The sequence below is a fragment of the Vulpes lagopus genome, chromosome 3 (assembly GCF_018345385.1).
Source record: "Vulpes lagopus strain Blue_001 chromosome 3, ASM1834538v1, whole genome shotgun sequence".
NCBI classification, from domain to species: Eukaryota; Metazoa; Chordata; class Mammalia; order Carnivora; family Canidae; genus Vulpes; species Vulpes lagopus.
This window is the reverse complement of record NC_054826.1, coordinates 24,207,178-24,229,611: the sequence shown is the minus strand read 5'-3', so window position 1 is coordinate 24,229,611 and position 22,434 is coordinate 24,207,178. Positions and strand designations below refer to the sequence as shown.

Genomic DNA, 22,434 nt, shown 5'->3' with positions numbered 1-22,434 from the left:
CATGTCTTTCTTTTTAATTTTTATGTGCTTTTATACAACTATGTTTGAGGCAAAACAAATTTTCTCATGGTTAGCCCTTAATGTTCACTATTCTTTCCAGTAAAAAATGGAAAGTATGTGAGGACTCAAATCTGTTGGTATTTTCCTTCACCATTTCTTGAAACTGCATAAATGCACAAACCTGATACACTATCTGCATTGTGCATGCTTGGTTTTACTCTCCCCTAGTTTGTATATAGTATTTTTAAATGAAACTCTTCTTTAAGTCTTTTTGGGAATTTGTTTTTATACACAGTGTACAGGGCTAAATTGACTCCCGCCCCCATGTTGGAGGTCATTTGTTCCTGCCTCACATACTAAATCAATTTTCATTTTACAACTTGACGTGATACCGCCTTTAAAGTATATTAAATACATTTATAACTAGATCTCTTTCTATTCTTTGCCACGGCTGCATTTAAAAAAAAATACAGGGTTGCATAATGTTTTTTTTTTAAGAATTTATTTCTTTATTTGACAGAGAGAGAGAGCACAAGTAGGCAGAGTGGCAGGCAGACGGAGAGGGAGAAGCAGGCTCCCAGCTAAGCAGAGAGTGTGACACGGAGCTCAATCCCAGCACCCTGAGATCATGACCTGAGCTGAAGGCAGATGCTTAACCAATTGAGCCACCCAGGCACCCCAGGATTGCAGAATATGCTTTTGTATATGCTTGGTCTAGCCTCCCTTAATTAACATTCATTTTTTTGTTTTCTCTGATTTCTTTTCTTATAAATTTATTAGAAAGTTAGACTCCATAAAGAAATTTTAAAAATAAATTGAAATTTTGATGGAATTCGCGAAGTAAATTCTGGCATCTTTAGAATTTATTTTTTCCTTCCAGAAGCATGGAAAGCTTCTCTACTTCCAAGCTGCTTCATTTGTTTTTATATTTTTCTTCCATGTCATAAACACTGTTATTGTAAAATTGGATTTTTTTTATATATTCTGCCCTTTATTGTTTCACCCAAGTTTTAAAAATAAATTGGCTTCCATTTTATGGCACTATAACTTTACAAATAAATTTTACATAATGCATGTGCAAGGGTTTCGATATTTCAACTTCACCATGACAGAGTCACAGTTATTTTTCAAACACAAGAAATTTGGCTTAATTTCTTCCCTTGGCAACTGCCAAATGACAAAACACTCACTAGATACAGATAGCAAAATTGAGTTTCTAGCTAAAAACATAAAATAAAATAAAAAAGTCAAACGCCAGCTTGCTTTTTGGTTTACCGTCAAACTATCAAAAAATGTGTCCAAAAGAAGAACAGACTGAAGGTAACTAGTGTATCAGAATAAATTTTTCAAATCAAAATCAGGATAATTAGCACCATGTGTTCCTACCTGAGCTCCGGTTGCTATCTCATCAGCAGCTTCATTCATTACTCCCAGGGTTTGAAAAGCAAACACGCATAGCTCTCGCTCACACACAGTGGGCTGTAAAAGAAAGGGCAATCAGTTACAATGCTGTTTTTTCCATTTTCCAATTCCTAAATTAAATTTATGACATTCCATTAAATATAAAGAAAATGCAGATTTCAGAATGTTAAAAAGAAAGAAATCAATCATAGGACTTTATTTAACAAAAGTTAAATTTCTAAATTTGGGTAACAATTGGTAAATAATCATCTAGTGATACGGATTCAGAAATATAAGAAATCCATTTCAAATAGCTGTTAGCATCAGCATTTAGAATTTTTTAGCAATAGATGGAAAATCCATCTCTCCTACTTAATACACATTTGTACCTGAGATATATATATATATAAAAAGCAGACACCTAAGCTAGTGATATACTAAAAAATGAGATTAGACTCTACAGCTGTGTAAAACAAACATACAAAGAAGAATCCTACTTTTTTCTAGGTAATTTTCTTTGGAAGAAATAAGCATGACTGCTTACTTGCTACCCAGCTCTTGAAAGATTGGTTTTGTTGCAAAGACTTTTGACTTCAATAACCTCCTGAAGTCAACAGCACTGAAATATACACTCTGCAATTGCTTTGGAAAACTTCTCATCTTTCAAATCTAATATGGTGTCATCTGTTTGATCTATCTTATCTCTCGAGATACATTGCATTAGGTAGCTGATGAAGCCTAACACGATACAATCCATGGTGCCACTGCCTAGCAGACAAAAGTCATTTGTTAGTGCCACTGGCCCTGTGCTCACTCATTTCAGAAGACCGCTTGGTCTAGTGCTTAACCAGTGGGAAGTATGGTCCTTTAGGGTCCATCCTTTATGTTCGGAATGGGCCCATATGGTTGCTTTGTAGACATAAGCATAACCAATCACAAACATTTCTGGCTGACATTCCCCTAAGAGAATTCCAGGAAAACAACCAATTGATACATTTCTTTTGTACACCTTAAAAGTACAGTTTGATTACATTTCCGAAACAACAGGAAAATCTACCTCAGAGGAAATAAATTGGAGAAAGCTCTTTTTCCAGACTCAACCTATATATACCTGCTACATCAGATTGTTCAATTTCTGCTACTTATTCTTAAGTTTAACCTATTTTTAATCTTCTATTTTTTTGTGTGTGTTTCTGTGCACATATATCTCAGCCTCCATTTTCTCCAGGGACATTGGTTGTTTCTTTTGTTCACTTTCTGGAAGCATGATACGGTCTGAAATAATAACAGCAGTCATTTATTGTATATTTCTTATCCTGCCAAACACTATATTGGTATTTTATTTTATTTTATTTTTTTCTATATTGGTATTTTAGTGGACCTGTATACAAAAAGAATCCAAGGAAAAGATAAACCATGGAAATCATAAAGGGCCCTAGGAATTTATTCCTGTACAGCTACCCCACAAAGTCCACTGAGGAAGTAAACAGTGATACAGAAGGTTTTTTATTTTTAATACTATTCTTGTCAAATAACCATACTTTTTTTAATGAATAAAATCCATCAATCCCAAAGGAATAATAAGATAAAGCTTACTAAGTGTATACAAGTAATAATTGGTTTTATTTTTTCATTTGAACTTTGGCAATCAATTATACTTTGTGATCATCCTAATATGTATATATGTATGTATATATGTACCTATCTACATGTATATTCACACAGATTCTAGGAACTGTTTAAAATAATATAAACTATGTTTCTCAGTACCAAATTGTTGCTTTAAACAACAGAAATGGAAATGAAATAAAATACCTCACACTATATGAGATTGGATGGATAAAGTTTTAAGATTTCCTGGATATTTTTGGTTGAAATGATGCTGATTCACAGGAATATACAGTTACTGCAACTATATGAAGAAGGAAATCAGGTACCCTAGAAAACTAGAAAACTTTGAGAAGGAGGAAAGGCAATTTCACTACCACACTAAAAAATTTGAAGTACACTTTAAATTCTTATAATCTTCCCCTTTTTTAAAAAATAGCAAACATAGAGGTAGTGATAGGTGATTAATTTATATGCTGTATTAACACCAAATTAAGTAAATACTAGTGAATTTTTAAAATAACAATTCTATATTTATTGCTCATTTTTACTAGAAAGTATAAGACAGTACTTGAGATGTAAATCAGTTTAACTTTGAGATAAACATTTACAAACCAGTTTTTGTAAACCTTTCACCCTCTCTTCCCCCATGTTTATTCACATCTTATTTGAGAAGTTCAAAATGTCAACACAAGATAGCACACTAAAACAAACTTCTCAAATCATATTAAGTAATCAAGATTAGATATCTCATTGCTCACAGACTGGATATCTTATTCAAGAAAGGGAAACCAAATTATTCTTCCCTAAAGAAACATAAGTAATTATATTGTGGGTTAGTGTTCTCCCATGTTAGCAGACTCTCAGCTAATCTCCCGCCCCCAACAAATTCTGCTATTACTAAGCTATTTATACAGAAAGTTCTAGCATCAATTAAAAAGTGGAACATAGTTGGGGCACCAGGCTGGTTTAGTTGGTACAGCACGCAACTCTTGATCTTGAGGTTGTGAGTTCAAATTCCACATTGAGTGTGGAGATTACTTAAAAAATAAATTAATAAATTAATAAAAAATATACCCCAATTAAAAATATATTAAAAAAATAAGACAGTAATTTAATTGCTTTACAGGATAAGTTCAATGATATGTCTTACTACATGTAATTTAATACAAAGTGTGCATGCCTAAATATAACTAAATTTGTACATCATTTATGAATTCATTTTTGAGTTTTCAATTGGTAAGTTGCAATTTGTAAAGTATTACCAATTCTTAATGTTATTATATTTTCCTCAAGCAATTAGTTCCTATAATTTAAACTGTAAAACCACGACAAGTCCCTCTTGCCATTTCACATACATAATTTTTTTGCAATATAATATTCATTATGTACCATTTAAACACATGGAGAACTTTATATGTCCCAAAGATTTACTTTAGAAGTTTTAAAGCTAAGAGAAATGCATTTTAAATTTTATTTGAATCAAAACAATTTAAATGTGAGCAATGAAAAATATTTCAAAAATGGTTAAGCCCTAAAGAATATTTTAGAACCTAAAATGCATTTTAGAAACTTTGTGTCTTCAATGAATTTAAATTACTTCCTACTAAAAATAGAAATGATAAAATTCAAGAGAATCTAGCTATGTATTTATATATAGTATGGTGTAGGTGAGTGGTTTTCAAACCTTTTTTTGTCATCCTCTTCCCATTTAAACAAAATTTGTCATGTAAGCCTTACATATAGAACAGATAAAAAGTGGTTACTGCTCTAGCTGGGGCTCATGTGCACAGTTCAGTTTTCCTATCTGTAAAACAGGGATAAAAAAAATCACAGCTAGAGCACTAGGTTGATAAGAAGACTGAGAAAGAGAACCAAGTAAGATAAGGTTTATAAAATCTCCCTGAGGTGTACAGAGCTGTTTAAATATTAACTAAGTAACCTGGATAAGTCATATCTTCTACTCCTTTTAGCCCAATTTGTATACAAAAATAAATGTTTAATAAAAATATTCATTGAAGCTTATTAGGAAATGGTTTATATTTTTATTTTCATATCCATAGTTTATCCAAATCCTTAATTTATTGTTAAAATTGTTCTTGCTAAAAAATAAAGGAGCAGTGTAAATACAATTCATAATTAAAAAACTAGTATTGAAAACATATGAGAATAATTAAGAGTATCTGCTAGAAACTCAAAACCTACAAGCCTTTAGCTCTTTGTATTTCTGATTTTATATTCAGTGCTTCACGTTCTTTTCATAGTTTGGAAGAGAAACACATTCAAGGTGGGGGGAAAGTTTACTACCCATAAAGAAAGACAGGAATCCCACAGAGATCAAGACAGATATATAGTAAAGATAGGCTCATGCCTGTTTAAGCTTCAACAGTGTTTCCTATTGTCTCATACAACTAAAGTTGTTATTTGAGCCAATTTCTTTCTACTCAATTTAGATATGAAAAAAAATCCTATTTCTGAACTAAAATGTTTTGGTATAATTATTATTTAGCTTAGCCTGTATTTCAAATGTTGAAATCTTACTTCTGTGGGATGGGAGGATGGGGTAAGGAGGGACCAGGATGTGCTTTTCCATCCATTCTTTAAATATTAAAGTCAGACCTAACTACAAGAAGACCTACCTGCTGTTTTATTCTTAGGAAGTAAAATAGGACATATCCAGGTTTAACTATATTCTCAGTTTCTCAACAATTTTCATGGGAATGCTTTAAACTAATGATGAAGTTATAACTGGGTGCTGTTAATTTCCCTCTGAAAATAAGAACTTAGTTACAAACATTTGCCTAAGGTCCAAAACAAGGCTGGATACACAAAATTACAGATTCTCAGCTGATTTTGGTTCAGTTTATGGGGCATTATTCCCAAACAATGATAGCAAAATCTCAGGCCTGATCAATCCATTCATACCAAGCAATCTGGAACATTTTCACATGATAGGAGAAGAAAACGAGGTCATAATTTTTGTATCCTATGTTGATCTGGGAATGGGAAAGTCTATTAGCCAGGGACATACAGAATGATTGCCAAGTACCAGTGATAAACCTCTAACTGTAGGGACACTAATCCCTACAACCAAGTGTGTGGTTTTCTCCAAACTAGTTCAGCTGCCCTTGTGTAGGGTTCAAAGAAGACAAACAATTACATTGATCCTGGTGCTCAGGGTGAGTCTAATAAAAAGAGCACTAGGAAGTTAGAGACTGAGAAAACAGTGGTGAGTCTGGTGATAAAACCTTATTTTCATGTTTTCCAAAAACACCAGATGAAGACAAAATCAACATTTTAAAGCATCAACAGTTTGTTCCATTAATACTTCAGTTGATTTCAAAATGTAAAGAACCACTGATGCGGTTTTGGTTTGGTTTTCTGATCATAATCCAAACTAAACACACACACACACACACACAAAAAAAAACCGCAGGACTTTATAAACTTGTGATGTTAATGTGAGTTTTATGCATTTTCAAAGTATTTCATGTCAGGCCTCACACCTGGGAGTGACATTTATGACCTCAATGAACAAAGAGATAAGTGGATCATTATGTATTCTAAATAAGTAAGCAGTGTGGCTACCCATGTTGCAGAAAGTTCGATATGCTTACCCAGATCTCTGAGGAAAGTGACAGAGCAGTACTAGTGACCAAAATGTTAGGACTTCTGGGGAATAGTAGTAAAGGGCGACTTAGTCATTCAATTAATAATCATGCTTAGAAAAAAGAGAAAAAATGTAAGACACAGTTTGAATTTTGAAAGAGAGATCTAACAAACATAATGAACATCAGGCATAGAATTCTATGGAACCCCGAGTTTTCTCTGATCTATTTAACCACCCACTGGGGTATATAACTTCTTCTCTCTACATCTCTAGTAGTATTACAGTTTGTAATATGTCACCTGAGCTGAATAAATGGTCAATGGGTCAGTTTAGTGATTAATACCTCATAAGAAATTTTATAATTTTATACATTTCTATTAAGACTACAATATAACATACTGCAGTGTAAAGAGAGATATATAAAAAACGAGTATGCTGGATTTAGGTTAAATATCTATTTAAAACAATCAAGAAGCAGTGCTTTCTGTTTACTTCTTTTCCTTTGACAATCAGACGTTTCTTTGTCTTTCATTTTCTGTTCTGATCTCAGTTGTCACTTATCTTACTCTTTAAGAAACCTAAGTAGGTTTTCTGATTTCCTTAGATATCAGTCTGAATTGTAGCAATATAAAACCAGCTGATAACTAGCTCTATTTCTTTAGAAAGCATCATTATTTACAAAAGCACTTCCACTTCTAGAAAGAAACCAGTAGCTTCACTGGTTCAGAATAAAACAGGTAAAGTAAACAAAAATTGGAACAAGGCACAGAGAATACCAATGGCAATCAGGACATTTCTACCACTTATTACAAAAATGAACTGCCAGTAACTAAACCATAAGAACCACAACATGTGTAGTAAATTTCCAGGATATAAAAGTAGTCAGTTCAAGTACAAAAGTAGCATCATGACTAAGAACCGTGGCCTTGTGCCATTCTGACAGGATCTGAATTTCAACACTTACTAGCAGTGTTGATATTAAAAAAAAATATATTGTTTTCCTCATCTGTAAAGCAGGGGTAATAATAATAGCCATCTCATAGGGTTATCATGAGGATTAAATCAATCCATGTAAAACACCTTGAACACATGATCGCATAAAAAGCACTAAAAAAGCATGTGCCATTAATAACATTACTATTAATTTCTGGAGTGAAGATTGCATTGCCATAGATCAAGCAATAGATCAAGATACACAGATATAAAGATGGACCTCTGATGGGTAAACTGAGATGACCAAAGGATTCTCCTTATTCTCATCATAACTACACATTTCCAAGTATCATGTAACACACTTGCACAAATATTTAATACACACACACACTTGCACAAATATTTAATAAATAAATGATGATTTAGTTAATTTGGGTTTCAGAGTAATACTGTATCTCTTTGAAGGAAGATAAAAAATAGTGTATGGGGGGCAAGAAAAACTTTTTGTATATCTGTTTCCTATAAGCAAATAAAATAAAACCAACATATCAGACAACTTGACAAAAGATCATGATTAGAAATGATTATTATAGGTTTTTAAGAGTATAAATCTTGAAATGCAAACAAGTACTGACAGAATTGTCTCTTTCTAGGCTTTTTAACTTTTTTTTTTAACTTTTCAAATATACATTCCCAAGACCAAGACAAATTTCTCTTAAACAGTACAACAGAATCTAGCATGATGCCTTATAGTTAAGAAGCCTTCAGTAAGCAGTTATGATACAGTTTTAAAACCAGGTAGCATCAGGCTCAAAGTCCAGCTTTTACCCATATTAGCTGAGTGATGTTGAACAAATTGCTTAACCTCTTTCAATCTTAATCCCCTAATTTGTGCACCATGGGCACAAAAATACATAAATCACAAGAGTTTTGTGAAAATCAAATAAGGAAGCAATATGCAAACTATCTACTGCAGTGTCTAGCACACAGCACTCATGTCATCTGCAAATAGAGATCATTTCAGTTTTTCCTTTCTGATCTAGATACCTTCTAATATTTTTTCTTATCTAATCAGCTAAAGCCTCCAGTGCAATGTTGGTTAGAAGTGACAAGAGCATTACAAAGAATAAACTAACTTAAAAATAAGTTTATCCAAGGATGTATAAGACCTGAACAATGAAGACTACAAAATAGTGTAGAAAAAAATTTTTTTAAGATCCAAATAAATGGAAATTTTTCCTGTGTTCATGGATTGGAAGGGTTTAAATTGTTAAGGCAGCAATACTTCTCAAATTGGCCTAGAGATTCAATGCAAACCTATAAAATTCCAACTCCCCCCTCTTTTATTTTTTTTCAGAAATGAACAAACTGACCTTAGAATCCCAATAGAAGTGCAAGGGACCCTAAATAGTGAAAACAATATTATAAAAGGAAACGAAGTTGGAGGACTCCCACTTCTTTCTTACAAACTTACCGCAGAGCTACAGTAATCAAGACAGTGTAGCACAGGTGCAAGGATACACATACAGGTTAGTGGAATAAAATTAAGAGTCCAATAATAAACCAATACACCTAGAGTCAAATGATTTTCAATAAGTGTGCCAAGATCAATGGAGAAAGGTGGGTCTTTTCAATAAATGGTGCTGAGGCAATTGGGTATCTATATACAAAAGAATAAATTTAAAACCTAACCCCATACACAAAAATTAACTCAAAAAGGATCAGTGAGTTAATTGTAAGACAGAAATTATAAAATACTTAAAAGGAAATATAGGTATAAATCTTTGTAACTTTGGATTAGCAATAGTTCAATTGATAAATATGGACTTCATAAAATTAAAAATTTTTGAGTGTCACAGGACACTATCAAGAAAGTGAAAAGAAAACCCATAAAACAGGAGAGAATATCTGCAAATCACATATCTAATAATAATCTAGTATTCCGAATATATAAAGAACTCTAATAACTCATCAACAAAACAGAGATAGTCCAATTAAAAATGGGCAATGAATACAAATATTTCTCCAAAGAAGATGCACAAGTGGCCAATAAGCACATGAAAAAATGCTTAAAATCACTAATCATTAGGGAAGTGCAAATCTGAGCCATAAGGAAATACCACTTTACGTACATTCAGATGGCTGTAATTGGGATGGGAAAAAAGGGAGAATCACAAGTGCTGGAGAATACTGGAGAGATTGGAACCATCATGCACTGTCAATGGGAATATAAAACGATACAGCCATTGTCAAAAAGAGTTTGGTAGTTTCTTAAACAGAGTTAACACATGTCCCAGTAATTCCTTTAAATGATGAATGGATAAATGAATGTCATATATCCATATAATACTATTACAAAAAAAGATGAATACAGGAATGATAGACACTATATGGATGAATCTTGAAAACATATATTTTTTAAAGATTTTATTTATTTATCCATGAGAGACACACAGAGAGAGGCAGAGAGACACAGGCAGAGGGAGAAGCAGGCTCCATGCAGGGAGCCCGATATGGGACTTGATCCCCGAACCCCAGGATCACGCCCTGAGCTGAAGGCAGATGCTTAACCACTGAGCTACTCAGGCACCCCATTGAAGATATTATATTAAGTGAAAGAAGCCAAAAACAAAAGGCTGAATAACATATGATTCCATTTGTATGAAATGTCCAGAATAAGCAAATTCATAGAAATAAAAAAAATAAATTGATGGTTTCCAGAGAATGAGGGGAAGACAAAATTGGGAATGACTGCTAACAGTTAAGGGTTTTTTTTTCTTTTTTTAAGGACTTTATTTATTTGAGAGAGAGAGAGAGAGAGAGAGAGAGAGAGAATGCTCCCCACCGAGCAGGGAGCCTGACATGGGGCTGGATCCCAGGACCCTGAGATCAGGACCTGAGCAGAAGGCAGACACTTGAACAACTGAGCCACCCAGGCACTCGTGTGAGGGGTTGTTTTGGAGGGTAACAGAAATGTTCTGGAATCAGACAGTGGTACTGGTTGCACATTTATGAATATACTAAAAACTACTGGATTGTATAAATTAAAATAGTGAATTGCATGGTGGTGAATTTTATCTCAATTAAAAATTGCAGGAAAACTTGAAATTGGGTGAATCCCCCCAAACTGCACATATATACACTGATTCTTATTTCTATACTCCCTCAATAATGCCTCAAACGTGTCAGTGAGCTGGCATTTTTAAAAAATCTTTATTCTAATTCTCTGAATGCTACTCTATATCTCTTCTAACTTCAACCCTTTCCTCTCTAGAGTAAGCATCTTAAAATTGTGTGGTTTTGAAGAAACACTGTTCACAAGCTTATGTATATACACCTATAGCTATATTTATCTCTATATCCACCTACGTCTACATCAATTGATATTAACATAGATGTAAATGGATAGAGAGATACACGCAAATAGATGGATGGAAAGAGAGATGATGGATAGGCACATTTAAGAAATATTTTCCTAATATGAAACAACTTGCTCTTTCACAGACTCCTTCAGAAACAGTGATTCATTTGTCAAAATTACACCACTATGTGCATTACATAATTTGCTCATTGGAGAGCATTTACTGCTAAGTCAAGTCATTTACTTATTTATATCTTAACCCTTGTCATTTATAGCCTATATTAGCATTGATAGTTCTATCAGTGAGAACTTACCCTAAGCATGGGGCCATTTTGAAACACATGTGGCTCATCACAAACCACACAGTATTCATTCAATACAGGGATCCGCTGTTCAGCAAACTCAATTGTCTGAATAAAACAATAAAGAGAAATAATTAAGCTCAGAAATTATCTGAACACCCATTAAAAGCTAAAATCCTTCTTCAGTGGATGGCTTGGCTCATACCTGCACGAGGAAGCCGCGGTCTCGTATTGGAATGCATTTGGCACCATTTGGCTATAAAAAGCAAAGTAAAAGAAGAAAATAATTTTTTAACTCAAAGAATATATAAATTACAGACTTTGACTTTCTGCAACAGTGAATACAAGTGTGATCTAAGATGGTCTGTAATATGAATTAGATCACCGATTATGACATCAAGATTTTAGAATTTCTTTATTATAATATACTTTCTGCCATTACTATTTCAAGCCTTGTCTAAGCTAAATGAATAGTATTCTTAATTTTTGATCTTCTAGTAAAAATGATTGGCATTTTTAAATGATCACAAAAGCTCATTTCCTCTACTGCTTACTGTCAAATGCTCCCACCTCCTCACTTAGACTATTTTTGATCTTATTTTACAATGAGAATTATTCCTCCAAGGATATATGAGACAGCTACTGAGGAGGCACAACACTAAACTATTGTACTGTATGAGGGTTAATCATACAGGAAGATAGTAAGGCATTTTCCTTTACAGAATATGTGAAATTATCTTTCGTAGGTATAACTATCATGGGAAACTCTCTTTGTTATTAACACTTTGACATTATTTCCTGTGTGTGTGTCCTTAATGCTTACTTTTGCTAGGAAATGGACTTTTAGGGATCTCCAACTAAAGTTATCAACATATTTAAATATATTCTCTTAACACAAATATAATTTTATGATATCACTTACAATGTAATTTTAGAAATAAAGCTATACAAGAGCAGAACAACTTTCTGAAAATATATCTCATTTTTTTTCAATTTCATCGATTGCTAAGTGTATCCATATGTATGGTTAAGAGTTACATACATGCTTACCCTAACACACACACACACACACATACACACATTCCCCCCCAAAAAAGAAGCAACATTTTTTATCAACTCTTTTATGTAATTAATATACAGAAGGTAGGTCTGTTTTCTTTATCTGAAATTGGCTCTAAGTGATCACTCCAAAGGTAAATTTTGTGTAAGACTGACTCCCAATAAATACCACCCAAAGGACTCAAGTTTTATCACAGTCACCTTCCAGCCCCATCTCCACCAAAAAACTTCAGGATAAAGTGATTTCAGTTTTATAAAGTAGACACTGAGAGCAGCTTTAAGTGAAGCTCTGGGATACAGAAGGAAATGCTGCTTCTCTCTACAAGTTACGATGTTCATAGGCAAAGTGTTCCTTTGTAATATTAGAGTAATATACATATATATATATTTAATTATTAGACTAACTCTGTCCTCCACTACCTATGTATGGAAACTAGCAAACAGATAAACCTACTTGATAAAACATTGAAATGCCATGCTCGCTTAGTAGGATAGGCTTTAGGGATCTAGGCTTTAGGGATCCAACCGACATCCATTTTTAGCAGCATTCATGACCATGACCAGAATTTGGACTAGACCTTAAATCAATAGCTCTATTTATTTTTTTCAGAACCGAAAAGAACATTCCAGTACCAGTTGCACAGGTCTGGTCTGCTAAATCCTATCCCCAAAGAAAAAAAAGGGTACATAAACAAAACAAAACAAAACAAAACAAAAAGACAAAGCAAACCAAAAAAATAAAAATAAACCAACCAGGAACAGATCTTGCTTCTTTCCTCTACCAGACCTGACAACACACACGCGCACACACCCCTCTCCTGCCCCTTCGTGATCATATAGGAACTGGGGATGAAAAGGGTTTACGCACAGCAGGCTGGGAAGAGGACGACGAAGATGGTGTTAAGATACCAATAAGCCCTGAGGTAAGAGAGAGCCTCCTGCCCTCTGCGTTAGGCTCCTTGAAAAGCTCGGTCTTGGAGGCCTTGGGAGCGCTGCAGTAAGACTTGCTGAGCAGCTTGTGGCTTTTCAGCCCGTACAGCTCTTCCATCCGGAGGTTACTGGAGTAGGATCTGCTTAGCAGTTTGTGGGGCTTCAAGCTGGAGCTGTGCTCGCACCGCGGATCCCCCGAGCAGGACCGTGTCAACAGTTTGTGCGACTTCAGGGTGAGGCAGTCCTCGGGCTTGACAGCCGCGGGGCAGGGCCGGGTCAAGAGTTTGTGCGACTTAATGGTCGTCACGGCCTGCTCCGCCCTGGGGTCGCTGGACAGGGAGCGGCCAAAGGTCCTGTGCGACTTGGTGGCACACACGTCGTCAGCCTTGACGGTACTGGAACAAGTCCTCCGCAGCAGCTTATGCGTTTTGGAGATTCCGTCTTGCTCGGATTTCAGTTTGGATTTGCTCTTACCGCAACCAGGGGGAGGATAACTTGGCGACCTTCAAAAGGGAACAACAATTAACAACGGGGCAGACCTGGGCGGCTCTGGCCAACTCAGCTCTGCTAGATGCCCCCTCGTTTTACTACAGCCCACGCGGCTCACATAGAAACCCAAAGGTATGTGCGCCGTGATCACACGGACTGACCTGAATTATGTGTTTCCTGCAAAGCAAAAAAAAGGATTATCAGGTTTTTGGCCCCTCCTACCCCAGAAGTCTATGCACAACTAATCACATAGAGACGACTCCGTGTGATCAGAAAACCAAGAATGTCATTTTAACACATTTGACTCACGGTAAGAAAACAGAAACTCAGTGTAGAAATGGGTATCTTTCTATGTTTTCGATGGAATGGATAGAACTTTGTCTGTTCTTTGAAGTCATACAGAAAATAAATGGATGCCAAGACTATAGGAAGAATGCTCCGAAGTACCAAAGAATCGAGAAAAGACAATGAAGTCATCTACTACCCACCTGCGCAAGGTAGAAAATAAATGCAGGGGAGATTTCACCTTCTTCTCTGACAGCTTCTTATTGTGCAGGCAATTGGATTTTTCTTTGCTCTGTTTCCACTGCTGGGTAACAAATGTCTGCATGATCCTGTCAATCCAAAGTAAGTCTGTCATCACAGTTCCAAGATAATGTAATATGAGATTTCTCTACTATAGGGGGAATGTATTTATCAAAGGAAAAGAAATGCACAGTAATTGGAGAGATTCTAATTGAGAGTCATACGAGATGTTTCCACATGTAGGAAAGCACCATGCAGAAAATTTCTAGGACTTTACTGCATTTTGGTTAATAACTCATTAATTTCTGTGATACGATTAATAACACAAGTGATAAAAGAATTGAAAAAATGGGGGCACCTGGGTGGCTCAGATGGTTAAGCATTTGCTTTCGGCTCAGGTCGTGGTCCTGGGGTCTGGGATCTGGCCCCATGTTGGGCTCCCTGCTCAGTGAGTTGTCTGCTTCTCCCTCTCCCTCTGCCCCTTCCTCCCACTCATGCTTGTGCTTACTCTCTCTCAAACAAATAAAAAAATAAAAATCTCAAAAAAATTATATATTATAGGATATAAGGAGATTTAGAAGGGCAGCCTTTAGGATCAACAACTTTAGCCAAAGCTCTTTAGCTGAAAGGACATTGTGAATTATTTTGTTGGTGCCAGAAACAGTTTTGAATAAAATGTTTGATAGTAATTATGATTTTATCTATTAAGATACAAGTAAAGTCAATTTCTTTTCACTTGATTTGCATATGCAGTTTTCTTCATGAAAAGGGAAATAAAATGAAAGTGAAATCGTTAAGTAAAAACAAACCATGTAAAACTGACTCTATGGAGAAATACGAAACCAGCAAATTTTCTTTCTCAGCACAGCCCATTCACTTTTAAATGGTTTCTTAAAAATATCTGTGTCGGCTATGTTGGCGGCTGGGTGGCTCAGTTAGTAAAGTGACCAACTCTTGGTTTCAGCCTCAGGTCATGATCTCAGGGTCATGAGATCCAGCTGGTTGTGGCAGTGCAGAGTCGGCTTGAGATTCTCTCTCTCTCCCCCTTTCCTTCTCCCTCGGCCCCTCCCCAACCTTTTGTGCACACACGCACACGCACACCCTGTTTCTCTATAAAATAATAAATAAATCTCAAAAAAAAACAAAAACAAATGTGTATGTCTCTAAAAACTTTTAGTTTACTATCATAAAGCAGGAATTTGGTAAATCCTGATCTCAGTATTTTCTAAGTTAAGACCACTGCACATCACTATTTTATGGCAAAGAATTCTGGAACATCAGCTGTGGACTTGAATATATGGCATTGTTTTCTGAGAAAGGTCCCAGATTGCGACAACTTCTAGGTATCTCATCTTTCAAGTGACAATGGCAGAGGGTCTGTTAAAGCTGATATTAAAGTAGATGTGAACTTTTACAATTAAACATTATGTATACAATAAATTAAACATTCTGATTTTCTTTCAAAAGTCAGTTCAGCTTTCCCTGCTTTTTATGTTCTTCTCAGTTATTCCTTTTTTTTTTTTTTAAGATTTTATTTATTTATTCATGAGAGAGAGAGAGAGAGAGAGAGAGAGGCACACACCCAGGCAGAGGGAGAAGCAGGCTCCATGCAGGGAGCCGACATGGGACTTGATCCTGGGTCTCCAGGATCACACCCTGGGCTGAAGGTGGCGCTAACCTGCTAACCCACCGGGGCTGCCCTTCTCAGTTATTTCTAACACAGATTGCTTTGGGAGGAAAAAAAAATGGTATCAATATTTACCATTTATAATATATCAAGGAGTAATTTATAGAACAATCTTTTTTTCTCTTTTAACTCTCAATACCCCCAGAGAGCAGGAGCTATTATTTCACACAAATAAGGTTAAAGATTGAAATCTTCCCAATTTAGCCTGGTGGAAAAACTGCAACACCTATGCTGTCCAGTCTAGACTGACCTATGTTAACCTATGCTGCTCAAAAGGGAAAGGTGGGACTCTTAGCACTAAGCACTATTCTCAAGACCATTCAGGTTCTATCAAATTAACTCAAATCACCAAAAAGTACAACTTCAGCCTTACTATTCTGACCTTTAGTCATCAAGCTTAGATAAGTTCAGAAGAAACAGTCATTCATGGAATATTTTTTAGCTACAAACTGAGAGGAAGAAGGAGATAAAACTGAAGCCAATGATGCAGCATTCCAAATTTGCAGTAAATTCGCCTTGAAGCTCAGGCCAATGGAAATTTTTTATTTTTTATTTAATGCTTTATTTTTGAAGATTTTTTTTCACCCAAGATCTCAGCAAAATTTAAATGTAATAGTAATATTACTTTGTTTTTCCCTGTATGTAACCTGAAATCCCACTAAACACCGTGTAACACCACTAACCCTTTCTACTACGTACATTCAGATTCTTTTCCTCCTATGATAAACTGCCATTCCTGTGCACCATTCCCTAAGAAACCTAACAAGTGCTTTTCTAACTCTTGATAGACTAATTGGGACAAAACAATAACGAGTCAATAACTAAAGCTGTTCTAACTTCCATATTGCATTAGTGTTCCACAATGTAATCTCAGCAGCTAAAACCAGTAATTCTTAAACTTGGGACACTCAGATCCCTAGATGTCCTTGAATTCAAAAAGCAGGAGTTAACTGTCCTGTAAGAAAGTTAATGTTGTGTTTAATGTCCATAGTATGTGAAATATACATGCGGTGTAATGACCACCTCTTAATAACAGAGGGCCACCAAGAGATTTTAGTGTTCACACTAGTGTTTCTATTATGCTGGCACTCCGAAGAGCTACTACATTTGCCACTGGCTGATAATAAAAGAAGAGGAAAAAAAGGCTACTGTAATCGTCATTAAACCCGTCTACTTGCCGGAAACACACCAGATAAAGAATCATGGAAAAAGTTTAATGAGTGTTTCTTATTGCTGAAAACAGACGAGAGCAATAATAACAAAGAGCCTAGATTTTGAGTCGGACTTCCTAACTTGCCATATGTTTCTGGAAAATAATCTCTTTATATTTCAAGTTTCTTCTTATGACTTACTATGAAGATGAGATCAGATTTTTGGAAATCATGTAATTTTAGACTAGCAGGGATCACAGGCAAGCCCAGTTATTTATAATTAAGGAAAAGTAAATTAGATTAAAATTTATCAGGAATCATTAAGAAAAAGTTTTAGCACATATACTAAACTGGCCATAGAACTAAAATTTATCCATAGAAGTAATTAACCTTTTTAAAATGTTAAACATTTAGATGGAAATATTAACAAAATGTTACATATCCAAAGTGATTAAACAATGAATATAAACACAGCTTTCCTTAATTTCTCAGAGTTGGAATTATACACATCATTTTTTTTCCAAAGCCCAAACAATAGGCTCAGACAACATTAAAGGGCAGAAAGTTATATATTTCAAGATTTCTGTTTTGTAATTCTTGTCTTGCTGGAATCAACCTCATTTAACTTTCATGAAATAATTTTGTTAAGTGGCTAACAGAAGTACATAAAGTAAAACTATGGACTGTGGATGATAGTTTAGTGTCAATATATATTCATCAACTCCAACAAATGTACCATTCTAGTAAGAGATATTGATAATAACAAGGCGAGGAGATATATGGAAAATCTCTAAATCTTGTATCAGTTTTGCTGTGAACCTAAAACTTCTATAAAAAAATAAAATCATTAAATTAAAAACATTAAAAACAAGAAAATTGGGTGAGGGGGAAAAAACTACATGGGGGGGAATGTGCCAATGAATGGTGGTAACCAACTTGGATGGCATAACAGAGGCAGGCTCTATACTTAGCTCCAAGATGTGCAAGATACTAGCTTGACACAGAAAAAAAAATGCAATTTTAAAAAACAAAACCAATTCCACTGGAAAAGCACACCTAATCCTAGTACAGAAAACTGAGAAAATTTCTCTTTTGAGTCCTTTTCAGGAAATAACACTGCATTCTATAATGTACTAAATTTATGTTATAAATTGAATTTAGTTTTACAGATGTGCAATTTGAAACATTAAGGGCTTATTATCTAATTTTTTATGTTCACATTTAAACCCAACACTGAGAATTTGCAAGAATACTCCCTTATCTTAATTTCCTTTCAAATGTGATCCACACATAACTCACAGTTGAGCAATGTCAAATCATAAAAACTTTAAGACAATTCTAGAGCTCCATAATATGTAACCCTTAATAACACACATAAGCTTCCACCTGTATCCATAATCTCAGGTAAAATGATCACAATAAATCCCCTATTTAGTAAATGAAATAAAAAAGTTTCAAAGTACTTTCTCTTAGAACATTGCTCAATAAAGGCTAATGTCTGATACCTAATTAAAATTCATTAAAATACAGGTGAACACATGAACTCCATCATCATGGTGGGTGCAAATCATGTGTTTAAATATACAATAATCTAATGATCTGTCTTGAAAAATTTAAGTTGAGGGCAGCCCGAGTGGCTCAGTGGTTTAGCGCCACCTTCAGCCCAGGGCCTGATCCTGGGGACCCAGGATGGAGTCCCATGTCGGGCTCCCTGCATGAAGCCTGCTTCTCCCTCTGCCTGTGTCTCTGCCTCTCTCTCTCTCTCTCTCTCTCTCGAATAAATAAATTTTAAAAAAATCGAAAAAAGAAAAATTTAAGTTGAAATAAAATTTGCATAATCAGAAGAATAAATAACCCTTCAGGTATTCTCCAGTAATACAAATTCTTACAGCTGATATATAGCATGGGATTTATTAAATTTATATTTTGACTATACACTATGTTTTGTTTGTTTTTATTTTTTGTTTGTTTGTTTTTAAAGATTTTCTTTATTTGAGAGAGAACGAGCAAGAAAGAGAGAAAGTGCACAAGCAGGAGGAAGGGGCAAAGGGATAGGGAGAAGTAGATTCACCGCTAAGCAGGGGAGCCTGACGTGGGGCTCAATCCCAGGACCCCAAGATCATGAACTGATCTGAAAGCAGATACTTAACTGGCAGAGCCACCCAGGCGCCCTGCTACTATGTTTTAAAAGTCATTTGACCACGGTAATTTTATGTTTATAAAATATAAACTCCTCCATTGAATTAGTCAAGATCTAACAAGGAAATAAAAGGTTTATTTTCAAAAGAGAACTGATTGTTTGAAGAGTGTAGGTATAGAAGCTAAGCACAGTGCAGTTGCCCAGGGCCAATGGCTGCTGACTGTTACCACGTCTAGGCTCCAAGGGACAAACCTAGGGAAACCGTAATGGAACCCAGTAAGAGAGAGAGTCCTGCAAATGCTGTGGCTTAGAGCAGAAAAGAGAGCTTCAGCTGAAGAACTAGTTAACTCAAGGTGACCTCTTAGGGTGGAAGCCAAAGACAATAAATACTCTCTTCTTAACACTGCTTCCTCCTCTGTTGGTCACACGAGACACAGCGACACGTTAGAAGCTATACCCACCATATCAGCTCCACAGGTAAGGGCAGAGTTTTGGAAGGAGGAAAGTGGATCCGGGCAGGCAAATAAAAAGAATGCAGCCTGGTCTAGATGTGAACTCTGCCAGCTAAATTACTGATGCAGCTCTTGGCATCACATGAGTTCCTCTCCTGAGGCACTCACTTTAAAAAGCTCTTATTGAACAAGAATGGGGGAGGGAAGTGAGCAAAGCAATAAATCCATTCTCTTTAATAGAAATTTATTTTTTATTCTTGGGAAACTTACTTTTTTAGCTGATGTCCCAATCCAAATCGCTCTTTTGTAGAAATCTGAAAGACATCAACAGTGGGCACTGCAAAGGAAAATATAATGAGTTAAAATGTTGAGCTGAAACTTAACCACCAGCCAGGAAAAAGAATGAAAAGTATTATAAATGATACACTCTAATATGTACATATACATAATTATACATTTATGCTATATAATACATAATATTATATTTATACACACATTCATATTTAAAAACAGTATACACACAGTCCTGTACATTGCTATTTATGCTTAATATATACAGATTTGGAGATCATTCTTGGTCATTGTATATCATACACTAATGTATAATATATGTGTACATAAATATATAGTATGTAAAATGAAGAATTGCCAAAAAATATGTAAGTGTAAATAGCACTGTATAGGACAGTTTGTACAGGATTCTTCAAGTGAAAGAAAGAAATGTTTATATAAACATGCACCTTTTTCTTCTTTTGCGATTTAACAATGGATGATGAGGTATAAGAGACTTACCTTTCACTGGGTAGCCTGATGTCATGTAGTTTTACCAGATAGATGCATTTCTGTAAGCTAATAACTATGATGTTTATGAATTTAATAATCTCTCAAAAAAGGTCACTCATCATTCATTATTCACAGATTTATTAAAGAATATCCTTCTGAGTGTCAACCGTGCCAGCTAGAATGGCAAATACACACACACACACACACACACACACACAAATATTCTTGTTATTGTAAAGCCTTGGTCCAGTGGAAAAAGACAAACAAAAACTAGACAGATACAAAATGCCACATGGTGGTAAAGGTTCTGGAGAAAAATAAAGGGAAAAGGTCTTGGAGTAAAGGGTACATGGGCATAGTAGGTTCCAGCACTAGATAGTATGGCAGGAAGAAAAGTGTCCTATCAGAGGAAACCAGGAGGGCACAGCCGCTGAGGAAAAAAAAGTGCTTCAGTATTCTACGAACAGTAAGGAGATCGGTGGAACTACAGAGGAGTGAGCAAATTATCATTTTAGGAGACGAAATCTGAGAAGGACCTTGGGATCTCTGTGAAAAACAAGGGTAGAAGTAGGAAAATCACTCAGGAACTTCATAAAGAAATTGGAAAGAGATACTGTCGTCTGGATCTGTGGAGATGGTGAACTGTCTTGCTAATAGGACATTCTCAGACCATACATGCTCCACAATGGAAACCAAATTGGTATCCCCAAATTCCTCACCTCCTGTGTTGGCCATTACTCTGGGACACAAACACTCCACTGATCAAAGAAAATTGGTTAGTATCATCAATCGGTTCCTTTTCCAAAAACATTCTAATCCTTATATACAGACTGAGGAACAGAGTGGACACTGCTCAAATCCTACTTGTCCCAAACCCAGGCTACAGAAATTAAAAAACGAATAAAGAATCCTAACATCTTGAAAATTCAGCAGAATAATTTTTTTAAGAAAAAGATGACAACATTGGAACATGCTGTGCTCTCTCTTAAAAGACTGAAGAAGACACAATCTCTTCTCAGGCAGATGGAAAAAGTGACAGGGGAGATGGAGGCAGAGAAACAAAAAGGATCTCGTATAAAAAAAAATGCAGAAAATTCCAAAATGCACTAGAAAAACTGAAACTGTCACTGGAAAAAATTGTATAAATGCACAAAGAGATAATAGACACAAATGTTTACCCAGGATATATATATATAGTATTCCTACAAATTAATGATGCATGTTTACCCAGAATATACAAATCATTCCTACAAATTAATGATGCAAAGATAAAACTTATTTATACTATGAATGACTAGAAAATAAATGTCAATATTTTACTAAAATAATAAATCTCCTAGGTAAACTTAAGTTACAAACACTGACTCAACTAGTAGTATAAAATCTGGATGACCCAAATTTCAGAATATACTGAAAGAGGTAACAAGATGTTACTTCCAAAACTGTTCCAAGATTCAAGTGAAAGAACATATATTGCTATTAAATTAATGCAATTATTACTATTAGCTGCATTAAATGTATACAGAAAATGTTAATAATCAATGAACCTGGAAGCAGAGTGTACAGCAATTTTTCCATAAATCTAGAAATGTTTTAGATTAATTTTTATAATTTTTTGGGGGGGGAGAGGAGAGAGAGAATCTCAAGCAGACTCCATACTCAGTGAGGAGCCCAACGTGTGGCTTAATCTCACCACCCAGAGATCATGACCTGAGCTGAAATCAAGAGTTGAATGCTTAACCAACTGAGCCACTCAGTCACTCCAATTCTTATAATTTTTTTAAAGTAATAGCTTTCTGATAAATAATAATCAGTTAGAAAATAAACTGGAATACAAAAATCCTAAACTGAAATACAAAAGTCCCATTAACAAACAAATAGCAAACATGTACTCATGAATAAATTTAGCTAAAATTACTGACCTAAGGCAGAAAAAAACATAGAACTGTACTGATCAATATAACTAAAAGCAATAAACAAATTTTCCTTTAAAGGAAAAATGA

At 35.1% G+C, this 22,434-nt stretch overlaps 1 protein-coding gene across 2 annotated transcripts in view; it reads right to left on the bottom strand.

The window, feature by feature from the left end:
- The window catches only part of PARP8 (poly(ADP-ribose) polymerase family member 8), a 178,068-nt gene that overhangs the window by 41,142 nt on the left and 114,492 nt on the right, over positions 1-22,434 (bottom strand). For both annotated transcript variants that reach the window (XM_041747011.1, XM_041747010.1), the window contains exons 11-16: positions 19,919-19,985; positions 14,182-14,307; positions 13,143-13,707; positions 11,421-11,471; positions 11,228-11,323; positions 1,387-1,479 (exon numbers count right to left, since the gene is read on the bottom strand). In XM_041747011.1, coding sequence (XP_041602945.1) covers positions 1,387-1,479; positions 11,228-11,323; positions 11,421-11,471; positions 13,143-13,707; positions 14,182-14,307; positions 19,919-19,985 — 998 coding nt within the window. The remainder of the gene's footprint in view (positions 1-1,386; positions 1,480-11,227; positions 11,324-11,420; positions 11,472-13,142; positions 13,708-14,181; positions 14,308-19,918; positions 19,986-22,434) is intronic.